This window comes from Polypterus senegalus, chromosome 2 (assembly GCF_016835505.1).
Source record: "Polypterus senegalus isolate Bchr_013 chromosome 2, ASM1683550v1, whole genome shotgun sequence".
NCBI classification, from domain to species: domain Eukaryota; kingdom Metazoa; phylum Chordata; class Cladistia; order Polypteriformes; family Polypteridae; genus Polypterus; species Polypterus senegalus.
The window spans coordinates 53,429,661-53,451,603 of record NC_053155.1 but is presented as its reverse complement, the minus strand read 5'-3'; the positions used below and the strand labels follow the sequence as shown (position 1 = coordinate 53,451,603).

The 21,943-nt window shown below is 37.6% G+C and overlaps 1 protein-coding gene across 4 annotated transcripts in view; it reads right to left on the bottom strand.

Moving 5' to 3' along the window:
* gsk3ba (glycogen synthase kinase 3 beta, genome duplicate a) overlaps positions 1 to 21,943 on the bottom strand; it is a 223,119-nt gene that overhangs the window by 121,839 nt on the left and 79,337 nt on the right. For all 4 annotated transcript variants that reach the window (XM_039743696.1, XM_039743698.1, XM_039743697.1 and 1 more), the window contains exon 2: positions 1,852 to 2,045. In XM_039743696.1, the coding sequence (XP_039599630.1) occupies positions 1,852 to 2,045 (194 nt within the window). The remainder of the gene's footprint in view (positions 1 to 1,851; positions 2,046 to 21,943) is intronic.

Below are 21,943 nucleotides of genomic sequence, written 5' to 3'. Positions count from 1 at the left end.
TTTCATGTTGGTTCCGTTTCTACAGTAATCTGTGTAAACACTTTGTTAAAACAGAAACTTTGTCATAGTTTACTAATAAATGTTACAAAATGTAGGCATAAACTATAGAATATGTAAAAGCATGAAGTCCAAACATCAAATAAACACTTTCACAAAAGGCTCAAGGACAATAGAGTAGGTTTTGTAGCGTAGTGGTAAGAATCGCTGATTTTAAGTGCAGTGGGCTTGCCGTGACTCAGAGACCCGAATTCAACCAAGTGTATGTGTCTACTGCATAATATTAAAACAAAGAACGGCTTACTACTGGAAGCGGCAAATATAGGAGTGAGTGGGGATTGAACCGGGGACTCTTTATTACTCTTGTTTTGCGTCTGTACTTTCGCTGTTACTTAGAGTCAGATTGGGGGAGGTTAGGGGTTAGAGTGCGTGAGCTTATTCAATGCAAGCAGGAATATTGCACATGTTGATCTTTTTTTTCTTTCACTACATGTGCCTTCCCTGTTTATTTATATATCTAGTGACTTATCTGCCTGTCTGTCTCTCTATTATGCAGTGCTCTGTCTGTCTGTGTGTTATGGATCTTAGAAATAACAGTTATAATGACACTTGTTCATGTTAATTGCAGTCTCAATTGTTAAAAAAAATATTTTAAAAGGAGCATCCCACATGAAAATATGACAATCTCATTAACTGATAGTGCACACCAGTTTATAAATTTTATGTCCGTTAAAAAGAAAATACATTAAATCATATATCAATCGACACATGCTGCACGCAGGCAAGCGGGCAGTGAGAGTGGAGAATAAGACGCTAGATAGATTGTATACAACAGGCAAAAATAGCGACCATTTGATAACAGTATTAGCCATAATGAATGAAAGCATGAATCAATCAACAGAAATAACCGCGATCGACATTTTAAACGTAACGATTTACTTAAGAGAAAAAAAAGAAAAACGCCCCAGCACACAGAAAGCAGACGCTTGCAGGCAGTGGCGCGGCCAAGGTTAAAAAGAAAAAAAAGTAACACTTCCTCCTTAGCGGGGAATCGAACTTGAGTGTCTGAGGCAAGTAAGCATGCTGCACTCTGGGAGACAAATCTTAATGCTACGCCACGGAAGCTGTTGTGGGGTTTTTCAAACTTTTGTGAAAGTGTTCATTTGATCTTTGGAAATCAGGCTTCACACATTCTATAGTTTATGCCTACATTTTGTAACATTTACTACTAAAATATGACAAAGTTTCTGTTTTCAAAATGTGTTTACACAGATTACTGTAGAAACGGAACACACACGAAATGCATGTGTTCCAAATAATGGTCTATTATTTCCACTCTAAAACTCCAGCAGTTCAGTCACTCCCAGATAATCAAACAAGGCATGAGCTGGGAAAACTTAGTGAACGTTCTGCGACGGTGGGGGATGGAATAGCCGTCTGCTTGTTGCTCGTCTTAATCGGCACATTTAGAAGACAAAGGACGCTGGTGAAGAAGTGAGAAGGTGGGCAGGATCTACGAGTTTTTTTGTAGACTCTGCAAATTCTAGTGCTAAAAGGATAGATTAGAAACAGCTTGCTCTCTCTCCCCCAAGTCACCCCACCCCATTTTACCTCACTTCAAAGTCCCAGTCCTCCGACACACCTAGAGACAGAGCATGATCAAAACAAGCGCCCCAGCAGCGGTATACAAGGATTAAAATGGAGATAACTATTGACAGTACAGACCAAATACTATAAACATAAAATATAATTTTAAACAGTCTTGAGAGAATAAACGCAACTAGTGATCACCCCTAATTCAATAAAACTAATAAAATGATGCAGAATTCTAGTAGAAATAGTCTGGAAACTTACCTTGAACCTCTTGTCTTGTAAGACTTTCTTGATTGCCACTAATTCTCCAGAATCACAAAGTTTTGCTTGATAGACCACTCCAAATGAGCCATTTCCAATTACTTTTGTGTCAGTGTAGCTGACCTCCTGCGGCCTATCAGGGCCTTGTCCAGGGGTAGCTACTACTGTGGTCACCTTGCTTCCATCCTTGTCTCCTAAGAGAGAAATTAATACAACAGAGTTACAATTTACCCTTGACTAAACAAAAAAGAAAAATGAACATCTGAGTAATATCCATCAATAAAAAAACAAGTCACACCATATAAAACAAATGATGAAAACCAAATCAACACAGAAAAATAAATCAATAAGATTTTATGTCTTTTGAAAGTAAATTTAAACCAGATTGTGTGAAAGTAATTATATTTATTCAAATGATGCAAAAGTCAATCATGGGAACATGTATACTTTTATACCCCTTAACAGTAGTTCAGTTAAATTAGGTTAGAAAAAACTTTTCAAAACCTAGTTAGTATGAGGATGTTTAATTTATATTACTTTACAGTTTTATACATCACTAAAACTTTACTTAAAAATTATTACAAAGGACCAGATGAAAAATAACTTTTTCCATATATATTTTAATAACAAGCTTTAAATATAATGTGCATATCACCACCTTTGGAAACTTCGTGTAAGATAGTTGCAAGAATAAACCTATTTAAACCAGGACTTGTATCTGTGAGTTTGTACCTGATGTCTGAGGCGCTGAAACGCCCCATGATGGTCACATAATAAAGGCAGCCTTCAGTTTCTTCAGTGTACAGTGGTTCAGTGTTTTCAACCCCACTGCTCTGATTTTAAACATACAGCTGTAGTACTAATATAATTTTAAACTATTCTCCAGCACATCAAAAGTTAACTTTGAACCTGAGATTCCATTTTATGCTGAAAATGTTAAGTATCCATCGTGGCAAAAGAAAACGGCTATCTTTAATCATTTAAGACAATGGAAAACAACCACAATATTCCTGATATTATTCCAGTTGTCATCAGAAATCTGTTTTAAACAGCATTAAAGAATATCGTCAACATGGCAGTGCTCATTTTAGTTACCTCAGGGTACCTGCGCTTTCAGATGTAGTTTGGGGGACTGGTAGAAGGATGCTGCTTATTTCTTAATCAGCTATTCCCATCACCAGCACTGATCTGACTTCCCATGCTGCAAGTATTAGCTCCCCACACACCCTACTTATCAACCTGTTACATGTTTTTGACTGCTAATGGGTATGCTTCAATCAGATGATTTTAAGGTCAAAAATGATCACCAAGGGCAAAAGTTTTGCTTCTTTTAAACACAATCTGAGCCTCGGTGCTTCTCTCTAAAACCTGCGTCTCATCAGCTTATGCTTCACAGATTCCTCAGCATGAGGAGACATCCACCAACAGGCTCAAACAAATCTTAAATCCAGCTCAGGTCCCAGTTGCCAGTCCCACTGAATTTTAAGGGCACTATGCTGAGCTTTGATCCTTGCTCCCTCTACACTGCAATCCGTCTGGCTTCCATGAGACCCTCCAGAAACACTTGATTGCTCCTGCTCCTATGGGTGCTCAGCAGGTGCAGCCCTTCTGCACCCCTCGAGTGTCTAGCCATATGTTCCTGAAACAGGGCTCACTTCCCAACCACCCGCTTCCACTTTCATGTCACATTGCCTCTGTCCTGTTCCTGCCTTTCTCTCTTTTCCAATTAACCTCTATTTCTTATCACTCTTTTCTATCTCCCTTTATTTTTGACCCTCCTTCTAAGTTGCAGGTTCCCTTTACAGCCAAGATTGGTTGCAGGTGCTGTTCTCCACCAAGGTGTGAATGAAGCAGTTGACAAACTTGCTCAAATGTGCACATGAATGTGCTATCAGCCAGGCACTCCAATCAATCTCAGAGCAACATGTACACATTCACATGTGCTCCTGCATCTGGAACCTGCACACTCAGACTCCTGAATATGTATTTGAAACCAAACTTCGCCACGGACCTCAAACTTATCACAGTCTATTATTCTGCTTATATAATAAAGGATCTTCAAAAGGTCAAAGAGTAGTGAGTATAACCCTTCAAATTTTTAATACTATTCACATGATTAAAAACCTTTGTTTACATCAGTATGTATAAAACAAAACAAATTTGGTTAAGTAGGTTCTCTCTAAAATACAGTACTTTACAGAACTTAATCAAGACATTTATGATGTACAACCCTGTAATCATTTTTCTTTTGTGCCCCAATTTGTCAGTTATCAATGAAACAATTTTAGATGTCATACCCATTGCACTCCAAAGTCTCTAATCTCTCAAAGCAAGTACTGCAGTTTCAATTATATATTTTAGAAACACAAAATGCATACACACTACATATCACTCTGAAGTAACAAGTAAATAATTTATAACTCTGTAACTCATCCAAACCTTTACTTTCAGAATTATTTGTCACGGTACTCCTTGAAACAATTTGTTTACCAATAGACACACAGAAGACATACATTTTGTGCAACAGATTGGATTTTTTGAGCTGCAGAACAGCTTCTTCTAGTGCTGGGTTACAGGGATGTTTCTTGTTGTTGCCTTTGCTGGCAGCGCTAGATGCAGACCAGGAAATTGCTGTGAGCAGTGCCACAGATGGAGTTAGTCAAACAAACCACACATACACCTAAACCAGTGTTTTTCAGCCAGTTCTGGCTCTCAGATGTTCGTTGCGAGCAAGAAATTCATTCATGGTTGCTTCCATATCAAGCCACCCCCCATACCATACAATGACATTTGTTCAAAAAGGGTATCCTCATGTAAGCATGTAACTCCAAAAGGCACAAGTACTCACCAATACTCTTAACTTGAAACTGAAAGAGTAGTGGCTCAGAAAAGTAACAGAGAGACAGCAAACGGGTATGGTGAATGATTCCATGAAGCTTAAACTGTAAAACTGCATGCCACAATGCTTCAAAGTTATACTAAAAGCAGAACTTACAAATCAACTATAGTCTTGAGTCCTTCGGCAAGTGTATCATTCTCAACAGAGTCAAAAATGTGATCAGAATGTGACTCAAGCTCTGCGTGTATCAGTAAATAAAGATGAGCTGCTGCACACACAGTATATTTGGTGTCTTTTACACACAGCTGATACATATACTACAAATGACCAATAATAAACAACTATACATCACAGGAATACTGTGATTTTCAGCTATCCAATGATAATGAGTCACTGCATGTGGCAAGACAAAGTTGCAATCTTTGATAAAAGCAGATTCACTCAGCTGTGACTTGCTACTTATACTCGGCATACATTATATGTGAGAAAATCTCAATATTACTAATGAGAGAGAGCAGACAACATGGAAATGTATAATTTAACTGAAAGAAGACACCCTTTGGTATGTAAAAACACCATTATTGCTTTTGATTGACTTATGGGTTTAGTACAACACAAACAACTTTGAAATATAGCCACCAATGGGACATTGTGCATAGGTGGTTAACTAATAAAATACAGACAAAATATGTATCCATAATACCTATAGCAAAAAAGAAATAAAATACTGGTCATGATTACAAGCCACAATTCTAATAAAATGTCCATAAGATGTTTATCAATAAGATACAAGACTATCATGCTTAACTAATATACAAGTAAACAACAATCCTAAAGCAGCAAAGGTAAATTCTTCTTTATCTGTTTTTTTTTTTCCTCTACAAGATGCGAGATGTCATACAAAACACAACTTCGCAAATTGTCCACACTCAGAATAGGAGTGCCCATTTTAAGTAAATGGCAATTTGCAAAATTGAATTTACTATTATCTTTAAATTTCTACCAAAGAAATATACGATTTTCAGTGGGTCTCCTTTTATTCCACTCCCAGTTCAGCTGGACAGTTTATAGTCTATCATTCTTCTCCATGCACACGACAAAATCTCAGATTCCTTTCCCTTAGTTTATTACTCCACTTTCTATTATAAATAAAGGTCTAATATTCACGTCTTTGCTTTCTTCCAAAATGTGTTCTTCCTTTACAGGCAGCAAAATGACAAATGCCCTTCCTGAAGTACCATAATATCTTTGCATAAAGAAACACTATAACTAGATTACCATAAAGCTTATCCACTGCATTTAAAAAAATGCTGACATGAAGTGGGAAAGCAAACCAAATAACTAAGAATAAGGATAGAATTAAGCTAAGACAAGGTCTAAGAAAGCTTGGATTTAGCAGTTTGCAAGTGATATGGAACTGTGAGGAAAATAAGTCATCTGAAAATAATGCTAAAGACCCTAAAAGTGTGGGAAAACAAAGTGCAGTTCTGTCAGTTAAACTAGGTTAACTCATTAAAACAGTGGCTTATTTAGACTATGTATTTCTTAGTTCAAGAATAAATGCACTTAATAAATATTTTTGATAAAGGTAATATTTTTATAATATATAGTAAAACTATATTTGCAATTTTATGTCATGTATCATGCCTAAATAAAATTTTCATACATCGATCAATATGCCATCTGCTGACATTTATAGTAGGAAATTGTTTCATACTAGATTTCACCACCTTAATTCAAATGATTGGCAGTCATTCAGGGTTTATGCTCATTGTACAATTAATGCCACTTAGATAGGCCCCAGCTCCTTCTAACCCTAAACTGGGACTGAAAAAAGACTGCTAGCTACATTAAATCAGACAGCTAATTGTGAATTTAATTTTACTTGATCAAAAACTACATCACAACTAATTTCAAAATGCAAGCTTATTTAAGGAAAAAAAGTAGAAACGAAATACAAATACAAATATACTGTTGTGGTAAAATTACATGTTGCACTAAAACACATGTAAAAATTTTAGCCACAGGTGCTTTACACAATATTATGCAAAGTTCTACATTATTTCATCCTTTCTGCTTGAATACAAGCTATATTTTTCATACTAGTTTAGAAAAACCAATGTGTCAGAAATAAAAGGAATTAAGGATAGAGCGTACAATTAGTAAGTATATCATATACAGTATAAATAAAAATAATGTCAAATTTCCACTCCTACCACTTTGACGTTGGCTCCACCGATTGCTGTCCAGTTTTTTTTCCCCCTTCTTCCTTTCCCAGGAAGGTCAAATGATGTAATCAAAACTAGTGGTCAACCAGGATCCAGCTCAACTGTTCCTTTACAGGAAAATTCAAGGTCCAGAAAAAAAAATCCAACATCAGAAAAATCAATTTTTGTTATCACACTATGAGCCCAGTGATTTGTAAATGATTAACCAACAATTCAACTATTTTAGCAAATTACAATAACAACCTATAACACAGGAATTCAATGTTGATATGATACTTCAAACTTGATATGATACTTCAAACTAACTGCAGGCTGTCATTGTCAGATTATGTAGTAATAGAATTACATACTTGGAAAACTACTAAAGAATCAATTAATGTAAGTCATCGCCGTCGTAACCTACAATACATCAGTCACAAGTGTATGCCAATTCTACACTTGAACTCTTCGCTTTCCCAAAACCTTCTACCAATTAACCGTACAGTGTTATCAAAAACATATACCTACAAACACACGGAGAGTATGAGATGAATCCTCAAAAGAAGCAGCTGCTGAAATCAGCACGATTCTGCTGGTTGCTTTAACTTCAGTGCATACAGGTACCGTTATACTCCGCAGCCATAGCTGCATAAACAGTACAATTATTGTAGATTTTCCTACTAAAAACAAGAACACCCTCAAATTAGGGAGGCGCGTCAACGTACATCGGGATGTGTGTGTCTGTTCAGTTGTCGTTCTCCGCTTTCGGATCTCCTTCCAACAGCAGTTTCAAGGCCGCCCCGCTGTCCAACCCGGAAACAGGAAACTGGGGGGCGGGACGTGCCTCGATGCACAAGTACAATTCTAAGGCCGTGGCTTTAGTGCCATAAAAAAAAAAAAAAAGAAATAGCCGGCGAAAGAATACACATGGCGAAATTAATCTAGTTGCGGTTAATATCGAAATCAATTTCATAAGATTTTTTTTTGTTATAAACACAAAACGTAAGGGTGGCACAATCGTATCGACCCTGCCAGGACAGTCCAAGTCTACGCGTACCCCTAATGCGAGCTCTCAGAGCAGTTCACGAGTGGATAAGCATTTTTCATACTATTCAACAGCAAGCCTCAATTTACACTTAACCTTCTGTATGTACGCAGCTTTTCAGTAGCTTTTAGTAGTCTTCAAAAAGCACACGAGAAAAAAAACAGCAGCAGCAGCATATTTGATCAAGCCGGCTTTTACAGTACATTGGTTATATAACTGAAATAGTGGCAAAAGTCAAAATTGCATATAACAGTATTATTGTTTAACCTAATGATTAATATATCTTAAGAATCGCTGCTGCTAAAATTAAATAAATTGCACAAAAATGTGAAACGGCAAAGGTGCTTCCTCTCGGTGAGACGAATACCCTATAATTATTTTTACTTCAACCATAAGTGAAGTATTGAAGAGGCATAATTTGTGTATCCACGAAATTTTAGTAGTACTGTATGTGCAACTTTATATGTTTAGTACAATCTTACCATGTAATTTTTTAAATATACAAAAAAAATGCCCCCATATGATATTTGATTGCACTAGTTAAAACGAGTATTCTTAATTGAAATCAAATCAGAGGACGTCAGAAAAACGTCTGCAGCATTTGACTTGTTAATTATGAGGGGCTGGAGCTTGAAGTGTCCGCCCGAAATTAAAATGGGGTGCGCTGACAATGGGCATCAGAGTGTAGTGTTGTTAACGTTGAATTACCTAATCAGCCCAAATAACACATGCAGCCAGTACTTCATACACTTAACCATCCAACGGATACTTCAGGATTTCACTTGGATATCCTGGAATCTTAGATTATTCCGTACACTCATTTTGGAGTTCGTCAGTGCCCTCGACCTCATCTGATGCGGCGTCTTCCTTTTATCGCTCAACCTGCCTATCAGCATTACTGCGCCAGAACCACAATTTGTTTAAACTAATTACACAAACCTGAAGATTTATTTCGATTTGTGGAGCTTTCTGGAATTTTTGGCGTACTATTTTATTCTTCTTGAACCCAAAACAGACAGGTGTGACGTTAACAAGGCTTGCTTTATAAAGTTAAGTATGTGTAATAAACTCGAGCGCTGGGTCGTCTTTGAAAACCTTTTAATAATGTTTATATTTCTTACACTGTACAATTGTGTGTGTGTGTGTATATATATATATATATATATGTGTGTGTGTGTGTGTGTGTGTGTGTGTCCATTCCTTGAAATTAATAATTGTTTCCTTTGTAGGGTTCCACATAAAAGTTAAATCAAAAAGGCAATTCTTCCCAAGGAAAACAATATAAAAGTTTAACTTCAAAACATTCCAAAGTGAAATGTTGCACATAATAAAAGACTGGCATGGATCATTCACAAAGGAGGAACATGTCATGTCTGAAACCTCCACATAACAATGCTGATTTCATAATGGATGTGTTGCTTACTTTTTTTTGTGCCATGTTGTTTTAAGCAAGATTATAAATCACGTTTATTCGTGTCATTATTGCTAAGTTTGGCTGCTGGTAGTCCCACAACAGGAAGCCAAACTCAGGTTCATGAAATCAGGAGGGATAAGGGCTAACTAACAGCTGTACTACCTTTCAATAAACAATCAATAAACCAAATTTAAAATAAAAATATTTAAAACATGTGAAACAGTTTGTCATTTAAGAATATGATACACCGAGACCAAGCCATGTGCTATTTCTATATCGGGTGCTAAATTTGTTAGAATTTTACATTTTAAGTACATGCTAATTTTACTAGCTTTTATTGATAAGATTGAAATTGTTGTACAATTACAGGAATGTATTACAATGAAAAATATATACTTATGTGGATATGTATTCTGAAAAGAAAAAAAAAAGTTAAAAAAAAAAATGTGGACTGAGTTGGGGAACTCTGGCCCCATTGAGACTCAACAGAAAAATGTATCTTCTATTGGTAAATTGCCTTTTTGTAGCGGCCGTTTTTAATCGTTGAAGAGATTTTAATTATAATAATTACAGTTTTAATTATAACTTAAATTAGCTTGAGTCAACTTCCTTCCTAAACTCATTTAAATCTAAGGAGCAAAATATGATATTACTGGCATATACCAATACCAGCTGGAATTAAGCCAGGGCTGAAAAATGTTTATCAGGAAAGCCAGGGACACATGGGAAGTCATTTCTCTAAAACCATTCAACAGTGAAGTGAAAGAACTGAAATGGCACATCACATTACACTTGCATGTTAAGGCATATCTTTAAATTGAGACTCTTTGATTTTCTCCCAGGATCCTGTGCTATATTATACAGAATATATATTGCAATGAGTTCACCTAAATACTAGATTTTAGGTGTAGTCAAGATTGGATCAGTAATTTGTGATCTCATTCAGTTGCAACCGTAGAAAGAAGGCATCCTCTTCCTTGAGCAAAAACATATTCCAGTCAAAATAAGCATGCTTTAAAGTGCAAACAGTGAACACAATCAAGTGTCACATATAAATTTCTATAATGAAGCCAGTTAAGTGATGCTTTTTTTTTCTTTTCTTGATCTTCCTGACCAAGTAGGCAGTGATTCTCCAAGTTCCCCCCACCCCCTTGGCTATGAAAAAGGATTAGGTTTAAGTTGCAGGGACAATGATTCAGAAAGCATATACAGTCCCTGACAAAAGTCTTGTTGCTTCTCTATTTTGTAGAAACTCCTGCTATTAACCTGACTTTTAATTAATCAACTGGTGTTAGAAATAGCTCATATGAAAAGCTAAAGCCCTCACAAATGATGTTTAATACACTGAAATAAATTATTTTCACTGAAAAAAGATTTATCATTTATTCAAGACAGAAAGGTCAAATTTGGGCAAGTCAAAAGTTTTGTCGCCTATACAGAAAATGAACAACTTTACTGCAAATCCAAAAATATGTCAGCTAATTAAGTAGTGGCGCTGTGAGATCCAAATTTAATATCTTGTATGACTTCCATGAGCTTGAAGGACAGCATCCATGCGGTTTGGCAAGGATTCATACAATTTATTGATGAAGTCATCAGGAATAGCAAAGAAAACAGTCTTGCATGCCTCCCAGAGTTCATTAATATTCTTTGGTTTCATCTTCCATGCTTCCTCTTTCATCCTACCCCACATATGCTCAATGATGTTCATGTCTGGTGACTGGGCTGGCCAATCCTGGAGCATCTTGATCTTCTTTGCTATAAGGAACTTTGATGTGGAGATGGAAGTATCATCCTGCTGCAGAATTTGGCCTTTTTTAGGTTGGGAATATAAGAGGTAGCTAAGATTTCTTGGTATTTTAGACTATTGATGTTGCCTTCCACCCTGCAGATCCCTCGCATACCCCCATACTGGATGTAACCCCAGACCATGATTTTGCCTCCACCAAACTTCACTGTTTTCTAGGTAGATCTCGGCTCCATGCGGGTTCCAGTAGGTCTCCTGCAATATTTGTGGTGACTATGGTGTAATTCAACAGAAGACTCATCTGAAAAATCCACCTTCTGCCACTTTTCCAGTGTCCATCCTTTTAGCAGGCTGTGGGCCTTGGCAAATACCACATGGTTTTTCAATTGTCTTTTGTTTAGTGCTGGCTTATGGGCACTGATTCGACCATGGAGGCCATTTCGAGACAGAATCCGACAAACTGTTCTGGTTGACACAGGGACTTCAGGTGACCAGGTCTCGTGGAGCTCTGCTGCAGTGGAAAATGGGCTGGCCTTGGATTTTCGAGCCAACAAACGGTCCTCTCGAGCAGTTGTCTTGCGGGGTCTTCCTGACCTGGGCTTTTCAAAAACGTCTCCAGTCTCTTCAAATCTTTTTTTTATCCTCTGAACTTGACCCTGAGACACAATGAAGGTGTTTGCCACATCAGCAGTGGATTTGGTCTTCAGCCTCTTGATAATCAACACTTTAGTCTCAGGGTGAATCTTAGGACTGTAATGCCATGGTCAAAGTTTTTGGTCAATCTTTAAATGGAAGGCAATTGGAACATTTGTGAATCTTCCCATGAGTGGCCAAACCTGCCAGAATTACTCACTCCAAATGTAAATTATCCAGGAAGTAACAAAGGATCAGAGAACTGCAGGCTTGTTATGCCTCAGCAGTAAGACACTGGGCAAAATGAGCTTCACTAGAAAATGGCAAGGAACAAAGCGCTGCTAACCAAGAAAAATAAATTCCCTTCTCACTTTTCAAGAAGCACCCATATTATCCAAAAATCTTTTGATAGAATGCTATATGAACAGGTAAGACAAAAGTGGGTCTTTTCTGGACAGCATGGGTTTGGTGTAAAGCAAACACAGCATTCCATAGGAAGACCGCACCATACCAAAAATCAAACATGGTAATTAAAAGTGTGATGTTGTGTGGATTCTTTCAATATCAGGACTTGGATGTCCTGTCATAATTGAAGGAATAATGAATTCTGCTCTGTAAAATTAAGGAAAATGTCTGGTCAACTGGTGGCAGTTATTAAGTGTAAGGGATGGAAATTACTTTTTCCGTATAGTAGCAGTTGGTGTTGAGTAACCTTCTCTTCCTTTATATAATTTATTGAATGGACTAAGTTATTTGTTGTACCAGGTGCCCTTTATATAAAAATGCATTTAAGTTGAACACCTGAAAACATTCAATGTCAAAATTTCAATAACAGGTACAATCAGGAAGAGAGCAAATGCCTTTTCACAGTTGTGTATGTCCTTAGATTTCCTCATTTGTTATGATTGGTGTTTAGCCAGTTCATCTCTTTTTTCACATTTGGACAAGCCAGCTTCATTTTGGAATAAGGTGCTGTGGACTGATGAAACTAAAATTGAGTTTTTTGGGCATAACAAGGGGCGTTATGCATGGAGGAAAAAGAACACAGCATTCCAAGAAAAACACCTGCTACCTACAGTAAAATATGGTGGTGGTTCCATCATGCTGTGGGGCTGTGTGGCCAGTGCAGGGACTGGGAATCTTGTCAAAGTTGAGGGACGCATGGATTCCACTCAGTATCAGCAGATTCTGGAGACCAATGTCCAGGAATCAGTGACAAAGCTGAAGCTGCGCCGGGACTGGATCTTTCAACAAGACAACGACCCGAAACACTGCTCAAAATCCACTAAGGCATTCATGCAGAGGAACAAGTACAACGTTCTGGAATGGCCATCTCAGTCCCCAGACCTGAATATAATTGAAAATCTGTGGTGTGAGTTAAAGAGAGCTGCCCATGCTTGGAAGCCATCAAACCTGAATGAAGCAGAGATGTTTTGTAAAGAGGAATGGTCCAAAATACCTTCAACCACAATCCAAACTCTCATTGGAACCTACAGGAAGCGTTTAGAGGCTGTAATTTCTGCAAAAGGTGGATCTACTAAATATTGATTTCATTTCTTTTTTGTGGTGCCCAAATTTATGCACCTGCCTGATTTTGTTTGAACAATTATTGCACACTTTCTGTAAATCCAATAAACTTCATTTCAATTCTCAAATATCACTGTGTGTGTCTCCTATATGATATATTTAACTGACATTTTTTATCGTAACAACCAACGATTTATACAGGAAAATATTGACTATTAACAAGGTAGCCCAAACTTTTGCATCCCACTGTAAGTACAATTACTTCACTGTAAACTTGCACTACAGTCATATTACACAATCTGCACCACTTTATAAAGCGTGTTTTTACATATGATGACGATATCATTTTTAGATGAAATGCAGCAAAATATGTTGATTATATTATGCAGATAACACTTGAACTGCATTTAAATAATCTGTATTGTTAATAATTAAACATGTGAGGACACGGTGCCGCAGCGCTAGCAGGTTCACATATTGTTCCTGCCTTGCGCGCTGTATATTTGCTGAGGCTGGCGCGACACTGGAAGGATAGATGGATAGAATAATTAAACACGTACAGTATTATGAAGATATTTCAATGTTCCTTAAAAGTTTTGAAGAATCGCCGTAAGTTTACAGATGGCTTAATGTCTATTACAGAGCTGATTGTGTGACGACTGGGTATCTGGGGAAAGAAAAGTAACGACAGGAATTGGAGGTTAGTACATTTGAAAGAGACAGTACAGCTACAATAAATTATTTCATCGAAGGTCGCGCATTGCGCAACAGCATCTTGTGTGAGACATGAACAATCACTGCGCCATCGTGTTCTCATGTTTAATAACATGCTTTCATTCCAATCATCATGAAAATGATATCACGTATACATCTCAGTATTTTAATTATTCAGAGAGTTGTAATATCAGGAATGTAATGGATTCTGTGTCCTGTCGGAGAAGAAGAAAGAACGGAAGCATGTAGTGATTCACACACATAGAGCACATTGAAGATCAAATACAAAACAAAGCATTTAACGTGCTACTTTAGTTACGATGGGACTTGAGAAACTAGTAAATTAAATGAAAGAGGTGTAATTCTGGGAGGAGTTTGGGCAGGACAGCACACTCGTGCACGAGCATTACTTTCACCTGACCAGGATTTATGGAGCGGAAGAACACGGAAGTTGGAGTACGCACAGATTCCTGCATCTGGATTTTTCTGTGCGTAAGCACATTTCGGCTTTTGTGCTTGTGTCATGTTATAGTGCGAATTCTACGCACAGCATTATGCATGAGGCCCCAGTAGAGTGTGATGGAGCAGGTAAAAGTCCATTGTGAAATGTTCTAAATATCATGTGAGAACCATGTTACACAATAAGCCTGATCCTACAGAGGACAAGCAATTGCTTTGCCTTTGGTTTACTGTTTATCAGATGTAGCAGAGCCGCTATGGAGTTGACCTTGAGCTGTTTCCGTTAGAGATGACGAATCACCGGCATCCCCAGTCACAATACTATATGCATGTTTCCCATATTTGTTATAACAAAATTTCCATTATAACAAAATATTTTTACGGTCTCATGAATTTCATTACAGCGGGATTCCACCTGTATTAATTAATACATGATTTATCATCCATTCATAACAGCTGGTCATGCCAATGTCTACATCAGTTACCTGTAGAATAAATGGAAGAAAGAAAGAACTCCCAGAAACACAAAAAATATCTAAATTTGATTTTTTTTTTTTTAGAAAAGTCAAAATTCTCCGCAGGTTCACAGTAGCTAACAATATTTAGAGTAGTTCTAAATAAATTGCATCCCTTCAGGATTGATCCATTTTCAGTTGATACAACCAAATTTTTGGCTGTTTTTGTACTGAGCAGTAGGCTGTCATTTGCACTTATTTTACCTTTATCACAAAGCTTTTAGAATATTCTTCAGCACCTCAAAAATGTCCTTGATTCAGTTACAGTATTCTTCACGAACTCTGGTGGCAACTAGGATGGCAGCCATGGTAGTTTAGTGATCAATCTTCGTCAGTCTTCTGAATGCTGGTCGTAGTGTACCATGTGATGTGACTCCAGATATTATAACTACATCCGTGGTTCTTACAACTTTGTTCATCAAAGGTGCTTGTGCAGCTAAACAGGCAGCCCAATGGTGGAGGACCACAGGCAGAAGAGCTAGCGTCCTGGTTCGATTCAGGAACCACTGCCTGGAATATGTCATCTACTGCGTTGCCAAACTTTGCAACAAAACAAAGGGAGGAGGAACGCATTTCTACATTAATCAAGGTTGGTGTAATGATGTGACAGTTCATTTTAAATCATGCCATCCAAACCTAGAATTGCTTATTATAAACTGTAATCTGTTTTATTTATTGCATGTTTTCCGAAGTAATTCTAGCTAGTGTTTACATTTGCCCTCGCACTAATGCTCATGAATTGCAATGACAACTCACTAATGTAATAACTGAGATGATATGAGAGAGAGAGAAAGAAAGAAAGAACCCAAATTCGCAAATTATTTGGGGTGATTTTAACCATGTCAGTTTTAACCAAGGCCTTCCTAAATATCAACAGCAAATAAAATGCCCTAGCAGAGAAGAAAAAAAAAAATTCTATGCAGCTATTAAGGATGCATATCATCATGCCTTCTCCCATACATTCCTTGGTAGTTCTTACCATTCTATGATTCACCTTATTCCTGCTTACAAGGAAAAGCTGAAAACTGTAAAATGTCAGTTAAAAAAAAATAAATTTTTCAACAAGTTAGAAAGTGGACCAGCAAGGCATTAGAGAAGTTTCAGGACTGCTTTGTCTGGACTGCCTCCAACATAGAGAAAAATTACACTGATAATGTAACTTTATACACCAGTTTTTGTGAAAACGATTGCTTACCAACAAAAACCATTGTGAAGTTTAGCAACGGAAAACCTCAGTTCACCCAAGAGCTCAGATGACTGTGCCAGGTAAAACAGTGTGCTTTCAGATTTGGAAATTGTGAGGAATACAGGAAAGCCAATTATATCTTGGAGAAAAGGATCAAAGATGAGAAAAGAAAGAAAGTACTCATATACTGTAAGCTGCAGGAACAATTTTCTGCAAATGACAGTGCATCAGTCTGGAGACACCTTAAACAGGTCACTAACTACAAGAAACAAACATAAAATTCTGCTGATCCCAGTCTGGCTAATCAGTTAAAACAGGTTTACGGTCACTTTGAAAGACAATGGGAAATGCCTGATGGTCTCATGGTTACTAGTCTACACTCCTCTTCTTGTCGTCATCTTCCCTCTCCTGTCATCACTGCAAAAGATGCTTATCCAAATGGGAGGCGCACTGCTGCTTTGCAGTAAGGAGACTGGGTTCGCTTCCCAGGTCCTCCCTGAGAGGGGAGCGCTTTGAGTAGTGAGAAAAGTGCTATATAAAAGTAAAGAATTATTATTATTATTACTGTTTTTCATATATATATATATATATATATTTTTTTTTTTTTTTACAAAAGACATCTGCAGCTTATTCAAAAAACAAAATATTACAAAAGCTGCAGGCCCAGATCTTATTTCCCTTAACACACTCGGGCACTGTGCAGGCCAGTTGTCTACACTATTTGCAGACATTTTCAACCAACCTCTGGATCTGTGCACTGTTCCCGCCTGCTTCAAGACCTCAACCATCATTCCAGCAGCAAAAAAAAAACAAAACTTACAGGCCTGAATTTTGAGAAGCGCTATGAAACTCAAATAGTATGGTATCCGCACACAATACAACTATCCACATGTATGCTTGGTGGATCACGGACTCTGGCCATGTGTATGATGTCACATCTACATGCTCGCTAAGCCTGCCCAAAACTGGAAATTTTGCAACAAACTGTCTCTCTGAGACAACCTGTTATAGGGTCCTAGAGACTCGATGCAGAAAGTGTAGGAGCTGCATTAAGTATTTTTTGTATCACATTGTTATCTTCTATGGCCATTTTTGGACAAAAAAATGTTTACTATACTGAGATTTACATTTCGTTAAAACATGATGTTCTATTAACATTTGTCCGGGCCCACAAAAATTGTTATTCTGAAAAATGTGTTACTTCGGTATTCATTACATTACTACAGGATTTAACCTATATGAGGATCATGTTTGTGGACTTTAGCTCTGCATTCAGTACAATCATCCCAAAGCTCCTAGATAAGAAACTCACTCAGTTTAATCTGCCTAGTTCAATCTGCCATAGGACCACTGACTTTCTTAGATTGGAAACAGTACTTCTGGTTGGGCACACGTTTGACCCATTAACCCTTAGTACTGGTGCACCACAGGGATGTGTCCTTTCCCCATTACATTTTTCATTTTATACAAATGACTGTACTTTTGGCGATTCATCTATCCAACATCTTAAATTTGCACATGACATAACCCTAATAGGCTTCATTTCAAATAATGATGAGCCCATATATAGGCAAGTGGTGGAACATTTGACATTGTAGTGCAGTCATAATAATTTCAATCTTAAAAAATTAAAAAAATTAAAAAACCTCAGGAAATACAGTAATCTCTCTTCGATCGCGGGGGTTGCGTTCAAGAACCCCCCGCGCTACGTGAAAATATGCGAAGTAGAAACCATATGTTTGTGTGGTTATTTTTATATATTTTAAGCCCTTAGAAACTCTCCCACACCGTTTATAAATATTCTCCGCACAGTTATACAGTAAACCCTCCTTTATCACAGTTAATCCGTTCCAGACTCTACCGCGATAAATGTATTTCCTATTCGAAAAGCTTATATTTTACACTTACCCTTTTCCAACAGTTTGTTCCTAGGCAATAAGATGAAAGGTAAAAGAGCCGCAGTGTTCATTTGTGCATTGAACCATTTCTTCTGAATAACTGTCTATTACTTTATACAGCAAATATAAACAGCACCATCTTAAAAAGGTTTTATAAATAAAAATGAATAGTACCATTTTTATAGTTAGCATTGCTTGCCAATGCAAGCAAGCATCTTGGTATAGTCTGGCTTTTTATAGTATCTTTACTGGGATTTACCAAGTGTGATGAGAGGAGTTTGTGGTGCTGTGCATTTTTTGTTAAATAAATAAAGCATGCAGGCTTCAGGCGGGAGCAGGTACATGTGAAAATGTGCACAAGCCACTCCAAAGGCGATTGGGGTGCTTGGCTGATAATGCATTCACATGCAGATGCAAACAGGTCAGCCAAATTGGTATTAGCAGCATTTATGTATGGATGCAGATTAACAGGGAGCATGGGAGAAGAGAACTGCAAAACTAGAGAACCGGGAGATTGAGAAGGTAGCATTGGAGTGTTCAAGCTAGTGTGATGGAGAGGAAGCAGAGCAGTCGGTTGCCCTACAGAAGACTGAACAATTGGCGCTCTGGGGTGATTTGTCCATTGCTGAATAATTATGGACAGGTAGGATGAAGGTGCATCACATAGATGTTGAGAAGGGCATAGTGGAAGATGGAGGGCCATTCTGGCAGACGCTGAAGGAAGCAGCCAGGATGAGAGCTGGAAGATGGCACGACAGCTGCTTATCACAGCCGCCAGCTGCAAGACTAGAAGAGTGAGTCAGGGTTTATAAACCTGGTGTTTTGGGGGTTGGTTCTGCATGGGGGGTTTGGAAACACTTTTTTTGTTGGGGGGGTAAAAACAACGTGTTGACTGCATGAATTTATTTTTGTTTTTATTGTTGTATTATTTATTGGATTTGAACTCACAGGAGAGCACCTGATTTTAAGAATTATTTATTAACTGTACCATTGTTCAACTTTGTTGGAATAAAGCAGTTTTCACCACACCCTTGACTGTTTGTGTCCTCAATGCACTGGCTTATCCTCAACCTATGACAATTGATGATTCTGGCTTCAAGCTGTTGAGAAGAGTGGAGCCAACCTGGACCATTATACCAATATGTTAATAATAAAAACTGGCTGAGTAACAGTTACACTGCAAAAGATTAAAAAATGTTTTTAATTCCTGTAACTAAGAGTGCCCTGTGTTGGAGTGGTGTCCCATTTAGAATGAATTATTGTATTGTGTCCAAGGTTGTTAGATTAGGCTTTGACTCGCTCCCTTGAATGCTGAATTACATACAATAATATTATTGGTGCAATGTTTGCAAAATCCAACTACGTGTTTTCCTTACTTCTTTAACTATGAAACACTATATTTCTGTTCTATTCGATTTTTTTACCTGGATTCTTCCTCCTACTACTACTCCTTCACCTGTTACCCCATCCTCTTTTTCATTTATCAATTTGACCTGATTTTTGGAGTTTTCACACCACTGGTTGTTGCCAATTTTTATTAGTCAGTTACCAGAGAATGAACACGTCTGAAAAAAATGTTCCTGGGAAGACTGAAAAGACGTGACAACTAGCAAAAATGGTGACATGACAGAAAAGGAAGGGGCTTATAATTGGCCACAGAGCCAAAAGCAGTGACAAGAGGTATATGGAAAACAAAGTCTAGAAGAACACCTCTCTATGAAAATATAAAAACACATTTACATTTGTCAAATGACAGATCTCCCTGGCTTTAGAGTTACAGGTTTTCACCTTTCAGTATATATGTAGTCAAGTCAACAGATTAAAAAACCATCATGAATGTCACGGACCAGCATATACTTGTAACGCAGAGTAGGCATTTTCACCAGGTGAAAAGGATGTGCCTGTATATAGTTAGCCAGGATTCTGAAAACGCTGCAGTTAGCACAGACTTACCACCAGTGCACTCTACTGAATTATTGCAATCTAAAATAAAGAAACTACCCACATCCCGTTCAAAGTACGTAATAAACAAACATATGTCATAGAAACCGTGCATTTGAATGATTAATTTCTTCAGAATTTGCAAACTGGAACAGCTGATTGACAAACATTCTTTATGAATGCTTCGAAATCACTTCTTTCTATATTACAAGATAAAGACATTAACTATACTACATGAAGCAAAAATGTTTTGTTTGGAAGGATCATAATATATCAAAGTCAAACTGGAGGAATATCTGCACAATGTACTCCAGAAATAAATCAGGAAATTCCCTAGCATTAACTTAGACTCAGTCTTTCACAAATACCAACGCCACCTGCCGATTTTCTGAGTTGATAGAATTCACATCGACTCTCGGCAAACAGCAGCTGTGTAGCAGGCTATACATGATTGTGTATGGCTCTCCAAACTTGGCTCAACAGTTTTCTCCTTAGTCTGGATGGAAAGTAGCTCATTTACTTCAAAATCCATATAATTTACAGAGCCTTTGCCAATAGCTTACCTTAAAAAATAACTAAACATCAACATTAGCAAGCTAATCTCTCTTGCCTTTTATGACTGGTTCACTGATACAAATGTCAATGTACACAAAGTGATGTTTTTCTGTTTACATAAGAATTTCTTAGGAATGCTTTGAAATCATTTCAATTTATTTGTTTCACACCTGCTGACACATATGAGAAAACCCCCACAGGATTCAAGTCATCTTGATGTCTAGTTGAGCTAGACATTGAACTTTTTGAGGTTATCCTCAATTTGTGGTCCATAACACCCAAAAAAACCCTAATTTTTAGGCCATTTTTGGACCATATTTTCTGCAGGAAATTACACCCATACAATAAAAGAGTAAATCAGTAGGTTCTGCAGCAAAAATTATCAAAAGGACTTGAAGTTTTGCATGTAATGTCAACCGACCCCAGGGGTTCACCCCCTAATGGGGTGCAATATTAAAAAGTTGAAATTGGTATTACAGTAATCCTCCTCGATCGCGGGGGTTGCGTTCCAGACCCCCCCGCGATAGGTGAAAATCCACGAAGTAGAAACCATATGTTTGTATGGTTATTTTATATATTTTAAGCGCTTATAAACTCTCCCACACTGTTAACATTATTAGAGCCTTCTAGACATGAAATAACACCCTTTAGTCAAAAGTTTAAACTGTGCTCTATGACAAGACTGAGATGGCAGTTCTTTCTCACAATTAAAAGAATGCAAACATATCTTCTCTTCAAAGGAGCGCCTTCAGGAGCAGAGAATTTCAGAGAGAGCCCTCGCTAAGAAAAGCAAACAATCAAAAAATCAATACGTGCTTTTAAGTATGCAGAAGCACCGCGATAAAGCGGCATTTTGTAGAGGAACGTCCGTATCTTCTAGGCAAACAGCCTTTGTGCAAACAGCCCCTCTGCTCAAACCCCCTCTGTCAGGCAGAGAGAGTGAAAGAGATAGAGAGAAGCAAACAATCAAGCACCGCTCGGGAAGCATATCATATATCATTGAGGAGTTTTAGTTAATATGTAATACATGCTCTGATTAGGTAGCTTCTAAGCCATACGCCAATAGCGTCCCTTGTATGAAATCAACTGGGCAAACAAACTGAGGAAGCATGTACCGTAAATTAAAAGACCCATTGTCCGCAGAAAGCCGCGAACCAGCAAAAAATCTGTGATATATATTTAGATGTGCTTACATTTAAAATCCGCGATAAAGTGAAGCCGCGAAAGTCGAATTATACAGGGATTACTGTATATCCATATGGAATGTCATTTTATGCTATTTTCAGGTAGCTGATAACGAATATAATATTTTTGATGATATCAGATTCTTTACTCATAGTCCTTGCTCTCTATGAGCCACTCCCAGAAGGTTAAAAATTAGAGATTTTAAACATACGCATGTGGGATATCAT